General features: G+C 33.4%; 1 protein-coding gene and 1 pseudogene across 1 annotated transcript; both read left to right on the top strand.

The window, feature by feature from the left end:
• The first annotated feature begins 1,020 nt into the window (after positions 1-1,020).
• LOC127080330 (uncharacterized) lies at positions 1,021-15,396 on the top strand (annotated as a pseudogene).
• Positions 11,982-12,470, top strand: LOC127088211 (uncharacterized). Its single transcript, XM_051029126.1, has 3 exons — positions 11,982-12,114; positions 12,200-12,276; positions 12,366-12,470. The coding sequence occupies exons 1-3, from the start codon at positions 11,997-11,999 to the stop codon at positions 12,453-12,455; spliced, it is 285 nt and encodes a 94-aa protein (XP_050885083.1). The 5' UTR covers positions 11,982-11,996; the 3' UTR covers positions 12,456-12,470.
• Positions 15,397-16,578: the final 1,182 nt, after the last annotated feature.

Consider the following 16,578-nt stretch of genomic DNA (forward strand, 5'->3'; position numbering starts at 1 on the left):
GTTGACCTTGTAATATAAGTCTTTTGAGAAAATATCTAACTATATCAACTTTGCATTAAATTAAAAAAAATGGGATGATAAATAATATTCAAGTTTAAAATCAAGATAAACATAACTTATCACTAGGTTTGTATATATTCTCAACAGCTATGAGCAATCGACTAAGGTAATACATTGTTCTTTCAGTTGCATCATAATAATTGATTGATTCCTCTTCAGTAGCAATGAGCGACTTGAATGACTTATCTAGAACTACAAGTACAACTATTAGTAGATTAGCCAAATCTTATTTATATAGTCAAATTACTTATGTTTAGCAACTCCTCAAGTTAGACATAATTTTTTGATACTTGGATCATATCAGAATATAATTGATTGTATTTTATTGTAATTAACAAGTCATTATTAGCCTAACATTAATAGTTTCTATGTTGGGATATAGCCATTATTATTAGCTTGATTCTTAGATCTTGTTGACCAATCTATCATTGTATATATGTTTACATGCCCATTAAATTATGCAACATAAATCAATATACAATGACACAGTTCCATATCTTGGCATCAAAGATCTTAAATCTTGAAGGCTTTAGATCCAATATAAACCGTGTCATCCGCTGCAAATTCAAACCATAAAAATGATCTCCCATCCAGTGTTTTTGTCAAGATGGACAAAGACAACTATTCACTATGGAAAACAATGGTGTTGCCTATAATCAGAGGTGCAATTCTCGATGGTTACATGTTAGGGAAGAAGGAGTGTCCTGAATAATTCATCATTACTGCATGTTCAGGCAAAAAAATATCAAATCATGAGTTTGAATATTGGCAAGCATATGATCAACAAATCCATGAATGGTTGAGAAATTCAATGATTGCTAGCATAGTGACATTGTTATTACACTATGAACCTCAATGAAACTTTAGGAGGAATCTCAAAGTATAACTGGTGCTCACACACGGCCACAAGTTAGTTATCTCAAATTTGAGTTCCATAGCACCAAAAAGGAGAAATGAAAAATGGAAGTTTATCTTATCAAGATGAAGAACCTGTGTGATAAGCTTAAATTTGCAGGCAATCTAGTTGTCAAACCATCTGATCAAACTACACTCATGTGGGTTGATCTACAAGCTCAATTGCTGACCTTTGAAAGTAGAATTGAGAAACTGAATAACCTCACCAACCTAACTCTCAATGCAACAACAAACATTGCCAAAAAATTTAACCACAAAGGCATCATGTTCAATTCAAACAACAATTGGAGAGGTTCCAACTTCAGAGGTTGGAAAGGAGGTGGAGGAAGAGGTTAATCATCTAAGACACAATGCCAAGTTTGTAACAAGGGGAATCACACAACAATTGACTACTTTTACAGGGTTGACAAAAGCTACACAAAATTTAACTATTCAACAGGAAATGACAAACAAGAATCTCATAGTGCCTTCCTAGCTTCTCAAAACTATGTCCAAGACTATGATTGGTACTTTGATAGTGGTGCAAGTAATCATGTGACACATCAAACTGAAAAGTTTCAAGACTTGACTGAGCACCATAGTAAGAATTCACTAATTGTTGGAAATGGTGACAAATTGAAAATTATGGCCACAGGTTCTTCAAAACTTAAGTCACTTAATTTTCATGATATCCCATATGTGCCTAATATTACTAAAAACCTATTAAGTGTGTCTAAACTTGCTGCTAACAAAAACATTCTTGTTGAGTTTCATGAAAATTGTTGCTTTATGAAGGACGAGTCGACAAGGAAGGTAATACTATAAAGGACACTTAAAGATGGCTTGTATCATCTCTCAGAGGTTGAAAATGATTCAAATGCTTATGTTTTTGTCAAGGAGAGTTGGCATGGGAAACATGGTCACCCAAACAATAAAGTTCTAGACACAATCTTAAAAAATTGTAGTGTGAAACTGTTACCTAGTGATCCTTTCAGATTTTGTGAGGCATGTCAATATGGAAAAATGAATTTTTTACATTAAAAAACCTTTCCCTCCATGCTTAGGAAATCCTTGAATTGATTCACACTGATGTATGGGGTCCTGCACCAATAATATCATCCCCTGGTTTCAAATATTATGTTCATTTTATTGATGAATTTAGTAGATTTACATGGATTTATCCCTTGAAACAAAAATCTGAAACAAAAATGGTAATAAATACACGTATACAATTTAGAATGTTTTGTCCATATACATCTTAGCAAAATGGTAAAGTTGAGAGAAAGCATAGGCACATTGCTGAGTTTGGATTTGACCTTGCTTGATCAAGCTCAAATTCCTTTGAATTATTGGTGGGAAGCCTTCTCAATTGCATTGTACCTTATAAACAAGCTACCATCACTAGTCACTCAAAATAAGAGTCCTTACTCTCTAATATATCACAAGGTACCTGACTACAATTCTTTGAAACCATTTGTGTGTGCTTGTTATCCTTGTCACAAACCATACAATCAGCACAAGTTACAATTTCATATAAAAATATATGTTTCTCGGGGTTATAGTAATTCACACAAAGGGTACAAATGCATCAACTCTTATGGAAGAATCTTCAACTCAAGACATGTAATATTCAATGAATATCACTTTCCATTCCATGGTGGATTTCTTAATACAAGAGGCCCATTGAAAACACTAACTGAAATTCTTTTGTTTCTTTCCCTTTGTGCATTGCATGTAATTTCAACAGTAATGATACTACACTAGTCACTGAAGAAGCACTTCTATATGACATTAACCTATAAGACATAGAAGATATTATTGTCCAAGTTGAGGATCCTCAAGTTACAAACATTGACATAGATATCTCACCATACAAGAGGCCATGGATCATAGAGATACACTAGGCATGAATCAACCAAATATTGATGATTCAGACACAAATCCCACAAGCAATGACATGGGCACAAGTATCAACAACTATGAGTTGCATACCAGGATCATAGAAAGTATTCACAACCCAAAGTTACATTATATTGGTCTAACTGAGACCTCCGTAGACACCATGGAACCTGCCACTTCCAAAGAAGCTTTTTACAATACCTATATGGGAAGAATCTATACACAATGAATTTCAAGAGCTAGTGTCCAATCACACTTGGACACTATTACCCTACCAAGGCCAAGAAAAACTTATTGATTTCAGGTGGGTCTTTAAGATCAAGTACAAAGCCATTGGTTCAATAGGAAGGAGGAAAGCACAACTAGTTGCAAAAGGCTTTCAACAAACAGATGGACTCGAATATGAAAAGACATCAAGTCTTGTAATTAAAGAAAGAACAACCATGATCATTCTTTCAATTGTAGTGCACCTCTATTGGGAAGTAGAGCAACTCGACATTAACAATGCTTTTCTCAATGGCTACCTCAAAGAAACGATATACATGCATCAACTAGAGGGATTTGTAGACTCGACAAAGACAAGTCACGTATGTAAATTGTCTAAAGAAATATATGGGCTAAAGCTAGCACCATGGGAATCGTTTGATATACTAAAAAATGAATTACTTAGTTGGGGATTTCATAACACTAAAATTGATTCATCTATGTTCATCCTTAAAGAAAAGGATCACATTACCTTCCTCCTCATATATGCTGATGACATCTTAGTCATAGGAAGAAACACCAAATTCCTTGAAGGCTTCATCAAGAAACTCAATAAAGTCTTTCAGGTATCTTGCAATATTGAGGTTATTGTCATTAGTCTGACAAATTCCAGTTAAAAGAAGGAGGTTCTTATCTTCAGATTTCCTTGGTACTGATTGCGTGGAAGGCTACGGATAAGACAAAGTTCTTCTCAATTCTTCATACAATTCATCGCTCGAGGAATCGGTAGGATCAAGGGGTTGATTACTACACATTAAGGCTTAAAGAATATTGATGATATTGGAATATCCAAGAAGCATTAATTGAGTAATGGTTACGCATAAGAGTTTGGCATTACGATGTATACAAGTCAAGATCCCGATAGGAGATTTTGTAATTCTCAACATTATTACGGATTGGTGATTGTATGAACTCTTGCAAATATTTGTCAAATAAAAAGGAACAATGCAGGTTCTAATGGGTAACCATTTAGGAGTGCATATAGGCAAAGCGAGGACGAACACTGAAGCACTACAAATCTTGGTGTCATCTCTCTTCATACTCTTGCATTTAATTTTTGTAGGATTTGTATGCTTAGGTATTTCAGTTTTAGTGTAGTTGATCGTTTATTCAATTGAAAGTGATTTAATGCGTAAGATTATGTTTTGTTAGAATTGGTGCCTAATCTAGCTGCATTGGTGATTAAAATTTGAGAGACAATTGAATTTAGAATTTGTTGTTATTGAATCAATGTATAATCACATCTTGAGAAATATACAGTTGAATCAATCGTATACCGTGTGTATCATTATAAAACCATTGGTTGGTATTTGGAAATTGAGTAAGAATTAATGTGATTAAGTTTCAATAAGCATATAATTATCATATTTTGCTCCAAATCCTTCACTCGCATCTTTCAAAAAACTTTGGTACTCGTTTTGAAAAAGCAGTTGAATTTTTAATAAGGGTATATTCACCCTTCTAAACCATTTTTCTACTTCCATATTCACACCTAACAAGGCTCTCTCCGCCTCAGAGAAGTCTAAAGGATTCCCTCGAGGGTGCCTTCTACTCACAAACAAAGTTAGGGGAAAAATTGTCCATACTTAGGGAAGAATTGTTCATACTTAAGGAGCAAGTTCTTTTTCTCTACCATGAGTTTGACCCGAATCAAATGGATTTATTTAAAGTGGTATATGACATACAGTTGGTGGAAGAATAAGAAGAAGAGGTTCCTGTTGGAGAATTGCCATCCAAGGCGCAGCGGAATTTAAATTTTTTTCCATTTAGTGATACTTACGAATGGGCATGATCAGTGATAGAATCGTTACCTCTTGTGGCGATTCAAACCTTTGGTGCAGATCTCTGATAATGATCAAAACCTTTGATACAGATCCACGGGGCGATCACGAACGTTGAACGATGACAACGTCTCTACTCAGTCCACACGAACGGATTCCTTCAATCGCAGTGCTAGCTGTTATGAATGAAGGCTTTGAGTGAGAGAAAGAGGGAAACAAAATTCCAAGTCTCTACTTGAATTTCTGTCTGAGTGGAATGGAGTCGAGTGACAATGCTTCTACCCAAGGGGTTCTATTTATAGAACCACTTGTGTGGGCTTCAAGCCAAAAAGCCCACTTAAGTGTATTTTGCCCATATCTCATAATATGCCAAAATCACTTAAGTATTTGGTACCTTACCATATTTCATATTCCACTTAAGTGCACCGTACCTTACGGTGTTCCTTAATTACTCTATTTCTCATCAATCCGTCCTTTGTGTGTGACCCTATAGGTTTTCGCGACGTTGGCAATTATATTAAATCACGCATTTAACATAATAAACAGTGAGCGGTATCTAGCAACACATCACTGCTACCCAAGTCACGAAAATGTCATGTGATCTGACAAAACCTCCTGTGATAATAATTATGTGTATAATTACCCCTTTGCCCTTATGTCTATATTGAACACAAGGTATAGACCGTGTCACCCTTGTCCAGTTCAATATTGGGCCCATAGACATTTATCCTGTTACGCAGGATTGGCAAATTCCATCTAGGACACTCATGTCCGTCAGCATGCTTCGTGGAGTACCCATCAACTGTCTTTATGGTTATCCAGTTACGGACAACATTGGATCAGCAATAAAGCACTCAACTCTACATCTAGGATCCATAGTGGTTTCAGGTCGAAGAATGGTATACACTATTATCACCATGAGAATAACTTATGACACTTTGCATAACTTTCTATATAGTATTCTCATAGCGGGTCAATCCGGTATAAATATTACTCCTAATATTCATACCTATGTTTAAGACTTGATAACTCTTTATCCATGATCCATGAGATGTGATCATCAGTCTACAAACATAATAGTCTTAATGCTTTAATGTTATCCCACTTCACATTAAAGCTCGACTACGGATACTTTAAGAATAGTGCCCTTATATTTAATGTGTTCTCATGATTAAGTCACACTTAATACATTAAACGGACTATCTATTCTAGGGACTTTATTAATCAACCATAATAAAGAAAATGCCTTTAAATAATTTGATACAAGTACCAAAAGTATTGGCCTCTAGGGCTTACACCAACAGTTCCGCCTCCCAATTAGTCTGCATATCTCTTGATGGGCGAACTTAGACTAAACCTGAAGGTTACAAGGAGAGGAGGAGAAAATTCCCTAGGAGTATTATGCTCGCCAATAGAACATTCCCGAAGAAATGTGAGTTTCGAAGGAAGGCCGGTGAGTTTGAGACTTCGTTATTTCTGCCCTTTGTGGCTTCTTTTTGTAACCATGCCCTTAGGGGATTTTTTTTGTAACCATGTTCTTAAGGGCCTTTTTTGTAATGATCAATGGCACCCTTAAGGGCTTTCTTTTTCACTTTTTTCAATTGAGGGTTTGATTAATGAAATGGTGAACTTAGATGGATTTTCTTCTTTTTTTCTTGAGTGAACTATTTTTTTAGAATACCTTGAACATGTTTCTCACCACTGTAAGGATTAGTAAGGTGGAAATTATCCTCCATGAGGATCCCGCATAAATAATTGTCTCTTGGGAGACAAGGACTCCTTCATAAGAATTCATCGTGGATAGTTAATTGTCTCTTGGGTGGCAAGGATTCCTCCACGAGGATCCAATTAAGAAGATTGTCTCATGGGCGTCAAGGATTCCTCCATGAGGATCCAACATACATAATCTCCTCTTAGACGACAAGGATTCCTCCATGAGGATCCAACATGGATAATTAATTGTCTCTTGGGTGGCAAAAGATTTATCCATGAGGATTCAACATAAATGATTGTCTCATGAGTGATTTTGATAAGATTCCTAACTACAGTCCTCAATTTTTTCAAAAATAAGAGCAATAATATTTCAAAATTCATATAATAACGGGAAGCGGCTCATTAAAAATCCATGCGGCTTACTTAAAAATCCGAGGAGAAGAGTGCCCCCCACTCAAAATAAAGAATGTTTCAAAATAAATCATACACTTGACAAAGGTGATACCTCGTTGTAACCAGTCCTAACAATAAATTTAAATTAAACAAAACATGGCATAATACCTAAAGAAGGAAAATAAAATATAAAATAAATTTAGAATAGTAAAAAAAATGAAATAGTATATTATATTTCAACATATAATCTCAATGAGATAGAGTTTGAGTGTTTATCACGGTGAAGGCATGTGGAAGTGGATTCAGTAGAGGACTAAGAGATCATCCAATGTGATTTTGCTTCTACACCTTCTATTTTGCTATCATCATTACGAGTAAATAAGTTTACTTTTGTTGGTATTATGTTTGTACATTATCGTAACTTATAATATGTATATGATGTGGTCATGATATTATTTGTGATTTAGTTAATCGTACATATTTTATCATTACACTTTTATTTATTGTTTGTTATATTTTTATCATGTTTGTGAGTCTATCTGATGTCGATAAATTCTCTTAGGTTTAGATCTATGATAAAAAAATTATGCATAAAAATAACTCGATCGTTTATAACATAACTTTTATATATATATATATATATATATATATATATATATATATATATATATATATATATATATATATATATATATATATATATATATATATATATATATATATATATATATATATATATATATATATATATATATATATATATATATATATATATATATATATAATGTCGAGAGGTGCTTTTGGATTTAGACCTAGACAATCATCTATATAAAGTTAGAGTCTAGAGATAGATCTAGATTTAGTATTCACATATATTGGCAAAGTTTAATGTTATTTTACTATTTATTAGACCGGGAGATTGTCGAGTAAACAATATGATTGATATCACAATATTATTTTAAATATGGATAACATTGTTGAGAAATAAGTGATAATTTGGATTGATAGTTAAAATATACTACCTCCGTTTTTTATTATAAGTCACTTTTGAAAAATATTTTGTACCACAATATAAGTCGTTTTATAATATCAATGAATCATTAATGTTATTTTTTCTATTATACTCTTAAATATTTATTATTCTCTTTCCTTTCAATTATGTCAATTTGTCTTTCCAATACCATTAATGAAGGATAATTTTATAAAGGCAAATGCTATCTTATGCCCTTGGGGCATAAGTTAAGGAAGAATAAATGACTAAAGATTCCACCTACTTTATTTTGGAACATGTAATAATTAAATACAGTAATTATTACAGATATTAAAAAAATATATGACAAAACTACCCTCACATCTTATATATCAGCTAGACTTTTTATCTTCTCAAATATTTCACGCTTCCTGCATTATTTTTCTTCTCTCAGAAAAAAGTGAAATCTTCTCAAATATGGCAATTTAAGAACTGAAATCTTCTCAAGTATGGCAATTTAAGAATTTTCCTTATTCAGGTATGTCATATATATATTTTTTTTGTTATTTTATGATTCCAATTTTTTTTTAAATAACTTTCCATAGTCATATGTGAATAACCTTTTTTGTTCTTTTTATTTTTGGAAGATAAATACAAAATGGAAAGTGTGGACAACAATAGAATAAATTTGGATTTGAGTTTGAATATTGAATATTCAGTAGAAGATGTTTCTTCAAAAAATGGTTCTTCTGAAATTATTATTGATCGTAATATTATAGACGAAGTTGAAGAAATTGGAATTTCTGAGAAAGAAAATATTTTGATTTCTAGTCAAAATATTGAGATAAATGGATTTTTACAAGAAAGTAGTGAGGGTGACACTTTTAAGGAGTCAAATATTGTTCCTTTTGTTGGTCAAATTTTTCTTAGTGAGGAAGAAGCATTTATATTTTATAAGAGATATGTATATCAACACGGGTTCTCAGTTCGAAAAGGTAGATTCATCAAACAAAATGGAATTGTGAGTAAGCGTGATTTCTTTTGCCATCGTGAAGGTAGAACTTCCTTGAAAATCATTGAACCATCGAAAGAACAAAGAAATAGAGAATCAACTAGGTGTGAATGTAAAGCTCATTTGCGAATTTCTTTGCAAAAAACTCATGATATGTTTCCAAGTGAGTGGCGAGTTACAACATTTGTTGTTGAACATAATTATACTTTGCTAACTCAATCAGAAGTGTGGTTCTTACCAGCTAATCGAATTATCTCAGATGATTATTCTGAATGAATTTTCTTGTTAAAGGAAGGTGGACTTTCAGTTAGACAGTTAATGCGTGTCATAGAGCTAGAAAAAAATGTGGACCATGGTTATCTTCCATTTATTGAAAAGGATGTTCGTAATCTGTTTTTGAAAGCCAAGAAAAAAGTTGAAATAACTGATGTTGTTGATCTTCTTAAGTATTGTGAGGATGCAAAAAAGAGTTGCTCTAAATTTCAGTATGCATATACACTTGACGAAGAAAGAAGGCTAGAGCATATATTTTGGTCTCATGCTTATCGTTTTGATTGGTACCAAGAATATGGGGATGTTGTTGTGTTTGATGCTACATACAAGGTAAATTCTTATGAAATGCCATTTGGAATTTTTGTGGGTATGAATAGTCATGGAAAGACTATACTTTTTAGATGTGCACTCTTACGAAATGAAAAAACTTCTGCATTTCGTTGGTTGATGAAGGTAACTTCTAAGCTTAATTTCATAATTTTTCTTATATAATTTGTTATTGTATCATTTTTTTTAATTACATAATTTTTTTGTAAACTTTTATATCTTTGATGAAGAAGCCACCAAAGACTATATTAACAGATCAAGATCCATGGATGAAAGAAGCAATTTCAAAAGAGTTGCCATCAACAAAACACAGTTTTTGCATATGGCACATCACTTTTAAGTTTAGTTGTTGGTTTAATGCTATACTCCGAGACAAATATATATCCAAAATAGTGTTCTGATTTTTATGGCTTGTATAAGTTTGAGACACGTGAAGAATTTGAACATCACTGGCCAAAAGTTATTGCTAAGTATAACTTGCAATCAAATAAACATGTGAAAGGGTTGTATGAAATTAAAAGTTATTGGACACTTGCTTATCTTCGTGACTATTTCTTTGGTGGAATGACAACCACAGGTAGATCAGAGAGTATTAATGCATTTATCAAAAGATTCATAAATCCCCATACAACTTTAAGTGATTTTACAAAGCATGTATCTTCTGATTTCTAAAATATCACTATTGTTCACTACGCCAAAAAGGTTTTTTAACAGCGCATCTTAGACAGCGCTTTTAAAAGAAAGTGCTGTCTAAGGTTAAAATAAAAATAAAACACGGAAAATGTTCTAAAAAAATAATGAAAGCGCTTTTAAATATAGACCTTAGTCAGCGCTTTTGAGAAAGCGCTGTTTAAAGTCTTTCAATTAAAAAAAAAATTCATCTGATTTTTCACAAATATTTAAATCGATCCAAGTAAGTGCTTCTCTTACTATCCTAAATTGTTTATAAATTAAAAATAAAATCAGCAAATGAGGGAATGATAGAAGAAACAACCGCGCCACCAAAACCCTAACTTCACCATCACCGTCACCATCTTCCTCCGACACGATGCCACTTCCCACTCTTCCATTCGATGTTGTGGTAGAAATTCTCTCTAGGCTTCCTGTGAAGATCCTCATGCAACTACAATGCGTCTGCAAATCCTGGAAATCTCTAATCTCCGATCCCAAATTCGCCAAGAAGCACCTTCGCCACGCGAGTCAGAGCCTCGTCTTAACCGTCGGGGAACTCGATTTCGTCGTCATAGCTAACCCGCTCTCCTCCGTTTTCACAGAAGCGACCACCACAACCATACAGGTAGACTACCCTGTAAAAGATAAAGACGATTCCGCTGCCATTGTTGGCTCTTGTCACGGCATCCTCTGCCTCAGCTTCTGTTCACAACCAATGAAGGTGTCGCTTTTTTGTGGAATCCTTCCATTAGAAAATTTACGAAACTGCCCTCTTTGGAAGAGAGATGTCCCACAACATTATGTTTTTCCTTTGGCTATGATGATTTGAGTCACTGTTACAAGGTTGCTGTCGTTTGTTATCCACATACTCTTGTTCAGGGTCCTGTTAGCAATTGCAGAAATCTAGTAAAAGTTCATACTCTGGGAACCACTTCTTGGAGAACAATTCAGGACTTCCCTCCTAATACTCTCATTTTGAATGAATCAGGAAAATTCCTTAGGGGAGCTATTAATTGGTTAGCATATAGACAGAGGCATTCTTCATGTTGGGTCATTATGTCTCTTGATTTGGAGAAAGAATTTCACAGAGAGATACCACAGCCTGATTATGGAGGGATAAATGTGCTTAGTTTAAACATAGGGGTGTTGAGGGATTGCTTATGCATATTTTCTAATGCTGATACGTTTTCAGATGTTTGGCTTATGAAAGAGTATGGAAATAAAGATTCTTGGACTAAATTGTTCCGTCTTCCTCACACCAGAAATCTTGGTTCTTGGCCTCTTGTTTATGCACTTTATGTTTCTAACGATGATCAAGTGCTATTTGATATTGAGCGAGAAGAGTTGGTTGTTTACAATTCTAGAGATGGTACTTTTAAGGATCCCGGTATTCAAATCATAGACAAATGGATGGAATCAGAAGTCTACCATGAGAGTTTGATATCACCTTGCTTTTAAATACTAACATGTATGTTATGCTACTTGTGTATCAAGAGTCCATCTACTGGATTCTTCAACTCCCTCATTGCAACTTTTACGTTGATTTTCATTTGTGCTATGTTTACTGCTCCCTTCATGGTTTATGCTTAGTTATTGGTAGATGGAATTTGCAGCTTGAGAGATTGCTATGTTTGGTTTTTTGGTTTATTTGTTAGTTAGACTTTTTCTGTTTGTTCTTCTTCTGTGCATTTCATTATATGGTTTCTGATTTGGTTCTCTAAGATTGGAGTCAATTGTTATGCCTAGTAGAGTTGGAAGATCAAATCTTGGATATGGCAGTGGCAGCCGAAGTTCTATTTCTGGTCAAGAATCACACGGGATGTATAGCAGTCGGCAGGGAACAGGTTATGGTGGAGGTGAATTTCGTTGCAAATAGTCTGGTCTCTTCTTTTCAACATTGAAGTTTTCTTTACTTACAATTCTATTATTTTTGTCTATCAGGATCTTATGGTGGCAGTGATGTTGGAGGCATGTACTCGTCAAGTTATGGTGGTGATTACGTTTCTCGTGGAAGTGATGTAATTTTCCCGTCCTTTCCCAATGTCAATAGGAATTAGTGTTCTGTGTATGTTTTGTTACATTCTTATGTATTGTCCATGCAATGTAGGTTGGCGGCAGCTCATATTCGTCAATGTATTCTGGCAGAGGTGCCGGCGGCGGTAGCAGTTACATGGGCAGCGGTGGATCTGCACTTTGAACTGTTTGTCTTATTGCAGTTGTGTTTGTTTATTGTAGATTCTGGCGGATGCAATGGGACTTGGAAAGACTGTTATGACAATTGCTTTGATTCTAAGTAATCCAGGCAGGGTGAAGTCAGAAGACAGTAACGCAGAGAGCCTATATGACAACATTTTCTCAACTAAGAGGAGGAATATTAACAATGTAGAGGGTGGCACTCTGATTGTTTGTCCCATGGCATTATTGGGTCAGTGGAAGGTGAGATTCCTCTCTAATTAAGCCAATTAAAAAAGCATGGTTGTTCTTTTATATTTAAGCCAATTAAAAAAGCATGGTTGTTCTTTTATATATATCTCAATATTTATGTGAAAGGCAATTTACAATGGTTTATAATATCCAGGACGAGCTTGAAACACATTCAAAATCAGGCAGCATATCCATATTTGTTCATTATGGTGGGGGTAGAACTGATAATGTTGATTTGTTGTTAGAGTACGACGTTGTCTTGACAACATATGGTGTCCTATCAGCTTCATATAAAAGTGTAAGGAAATGTTTATTTGTATTTTATTTTCATAAATTTAAATAGTGAACCTCCTCATTTTGGATTCCCTGATTCTTTGAAACCAGGATGGAGAGAATAGCATCTACCACAGGGTCCAATGGTTCAGAGTGGTACTAGACGAAGCTCACCATATTAAAGCCCATAAAAGTCAGGTTGCCCAGGCTACTATTGCCCTGTCCTCACACTGCCGCTGGTGTCTAACTGGAACACCGCTTCAGGTTAATTATTGAGAAACATTTTGTGTAATTTATAGAATTGCTAGTAGAAAAGTACTCCTCCCATATAATGAGCTCATAGTTATTACGCAAAAGAGTGTATTGTCAAGAATCTCTTTCTGAAATTGTGATGTTCTCTGTTTCAGAATAGTTTGGAGGATCTATTCAGTCTCCTGTCTTTCCTGCGCGTTGAACAAACTTGCTAGTAGATTCCTACAGAATTCTATTTCTTCTTCCCATTCTATCCAATCTCATGGATACATTGATGAGGTTTTGGGTCATATTCAAAAGGGTGAAACTGTAGAATGCTCTATATGTTTGGAATCACCTGAAGATCCTGTTTTTACACCATGTGCACATCAGTTTTGTAGAGAATGCCTATTCAATTGCTGGGGTACCTCAATGGGTGGCAAGTGTCCAATCTGTCGTCAATCACTCAAGAAAAATGATCTTATTGTACTTCCATCAGAAAGCCCATTCAAGGTTGATACTGAGAACAATTTGACGGAGTCTTCAAAAGTTTCAAGGCTGTTTGATTTCTTAGAACATATTCAGAAATATTCTGATGAAAAAAGTATTGTTTTTAGTCAATGGAATTCATTTTTTGATCTATTGGATACGTTATTGAAGTTTATATTAACATTGGTTATGTATAGGTTTTTGAAGTTTAAAATGAATTGAACTTTATAATTGTTAGGATATTCAAAGATACTACCTTAGTTATGTATTTTCGTCTGGATTAATTGTTTTCAATTGCTTTGATTATAAGTTATATCTGATAATGCATGATTTCTTTATTTTTTTGTTTTCAATTGCTTTGATTATAAGTTATATCTGATAATGCATGATTTCGTTATATTTTTGTTTTCAATTGCTTTGAATTGGTATATATATATATTTGTTAGCCAAAAATTGGTAGAAAAAAGGCCAAAATGGCATATATAAAATGTGATAATTGTCTGTCAAAATCTGGTTGAAAACAGGTAGAAATTCTGGTTTATAAACCTGGAAAAAATGTGGTTTAAAACAAAAGCTTCAAAAATTTTCGTATACCTTAGACAGCGCTTTTGTAAAAAGCGCTGTCTAAGGGGGGGATTAGAAAGCGCTTTAGGCAAAAGCGCTGTCTAAGGGAGGGGCTTAGACAGCGCTTTTTGAAAAGCGCTGTCTAAAGTATACCTAAAAAAATTAAAATAGGAGGGTCTTAGAAAGCGCTTTTGGCCAAAGCGCTGTCTAAGGCGGTGGGGCTTAGACAGCGCTTTTCAAAAGCGCTGTCTAAGGGGGGGGCTTAGACAGCGCTTTTAAGATTTAAAAAAGCGCTGTCTAAACCTTTAGCAGCGGAGGTTTAGACAGCGCTTTAAAGCGCTGTCTAAGGCTAAAAAAAGCGCTGTCTAAGGTCTTGTTTGTTGTAGTGGTTATAATCTTATACAATTATGTTTTGATTAATTTAAATTAACTTCGGGTTGATTTAGCAATCAATGATATTAAGCAAAAAGAAGAGCATGAAACTATGTTAGAAAAATGCAAAAGATTGAACATGAAGTTGATATCACCTTTGCAAGAGCAAGCTCATAGTCTTCTCATAGGTTTTGCTTTTCAAAAGTTTCAAGAGGAGTTTGAAAGGTCTATCCAATATTCAATTCATCATCAAAATGATAATGTTTTTGTGTTGCGGTATTATAAAGATGCTAATAGTAGAAAACACATGGTCTTTTGGGATGGTAAAATAGCTACATGTAGCTGTAAGCACTTTGAGTTTTGGGGATATTATGTCAACACATTCTCAGTATTTTTCTTCGTAAAGATTGTCATGAAATTCCTTCTAATTATTTGCCATCGGCGACTTCAAGTATCACATGAGGATGAGGAAGTAAATCCTCAACCAATCAATGTTGTGTTTGAGGACCAAATAATATGTTACAACAATGAAAGCTCATGCGAATGATATTGTTCAATGTCCTCCGATTTCCAAAACAAAAGGTCGTCCTAAAAGAAGACGTCTTAAAGGTGGAAAAGAGCTTTCACATACCATGAATACTTGTGGATTATGCAAAGACATAGGACATAATATTGCAACATGTCCTCAAAAAGAAAATATTCAATTTTCTGCTCACACTAAAAACAAGAAGCAGAAAATATGTCAAGATGCAAATTTAAATTCGGTTCTTCTACCAAAAATTTAGGTACATATTTTTTTATATATTTTTAGATATTTTTTTTTGTTTTTTATATTTTTAATTTGTTAACTAAAATTATATTTTTTTTAATAGGAAGAAATTGATGATATATGTATGAAGACCATCAGAGTTTTTATTATTTTTTTATTTGAGTAATTTAAAAAAATTGTATTTGAATGATATATTTGAAATTGTAATTTATTTTGCTACATTATTGTACTTTTAAAGCATTTTAATTTTATATTAAAAAACTTTCAGCATAACTATTGCAACAATATATTATTGTAATTTAAAGCAAATCAATTTTAAGTTAATTCAAAAATGAAAAAAAAAGTTTGTCTTAATTCTAAACATTCTCATTAAATTTAAATTGAAAATATAAAAAACGGTATGTGAAAGGGTAATTTTGTCCCAATCATTTTTAATAAATACAAATTTTAATATTTTAATTACTATAATTAGTTATCACATGTTCTAAATTAAAGTAGATGAAATTAATTATCATTAATTACACCTTAACATGTGCCCTTGGGGCACAAGATAGCAAGACCCTTTTATAAAACTCTTTATAATTTCTCATTTTCATACCAATTATTACATTTCTTAATAGGTGTGTAAAGTCAAAAACCACTTATAATAAAAAACGGAGGGAGTATATAATTAATGATTGACTTGCATGTAGTCATATTAATTGCAACCTAACCCTAACAACTTTGTCAAACCATTTTAAAACTAAACCATTTTCTAGTAGAAAATAATTATTACATTTAAATTGAACTATTGCAACATTTCTAATGGATATGATAATTCTAACATTACAATTTTTATTAACACAACTATTATCCTGCTTTTTTTTTTAAAAGAACTCGCTCAACATTTAAAAAAAAACCTTAACAACGAGTTACGATTAACGTTTTCCACAATCACTTTTATATTGCTTAGTGACTATAGAGGGACCTTTTTTAAAAATCATCATTATGACTATTTTAAATTTGGTATCCGATTTTAAGATGAACTAATCTAAGAGATCAATCTCGTTGTACACTTATGATTGGGCCATTTAAAGACTATAAATGACTCATTTAAAAATAGAGTAAAATTTGATATGAACCGATCCAATACGAAAATTATTAGCATTTATTGAAATTTGGGCTTACATCGTAAGAGAAACACCCTTTCATCAATATT

This window comes from Lathyrus oleraceus, chromosome 5 (assembly GCF_024323335.1).
Source record: "Lathyrus oleraceus cultivar Zhongwan6 chromosome 5, CAAS_Psat_ZW6_1.0, whole genome shotgun sequence".
In the NCBI taxonomy this organism is placed as follows: Eukaryota; Viridiplantae; Streptophyta; class Magnoliopsida; order Fabales; family Fabaceae; genus Lathyrus; species Lathyrus oleraceus.

Coding starts and splice junctions, on each gene's coding strand:
- LOC127088211 (XM_051029126.1), top strand. CDS start 11,997: ATGCCTAGTAGAGTTGGAAGATCAAATCTTGGATATGGCAGTGGCAGC. Junction 12,115..12,199: donor GGGAACAGGTTATGGTGGAG/GTGAATTTCGTT, acceptor TTTGTCTATCAG/GATCTTATGGTGGCAGTGAT. Junction 12,277..12,365: donor ACGTTTCTCGTGGAAGTGAT/GTAATTTTCCCG, acceptor CATGCAATGTAG/GTTGGCGGCAGCTCATATTC.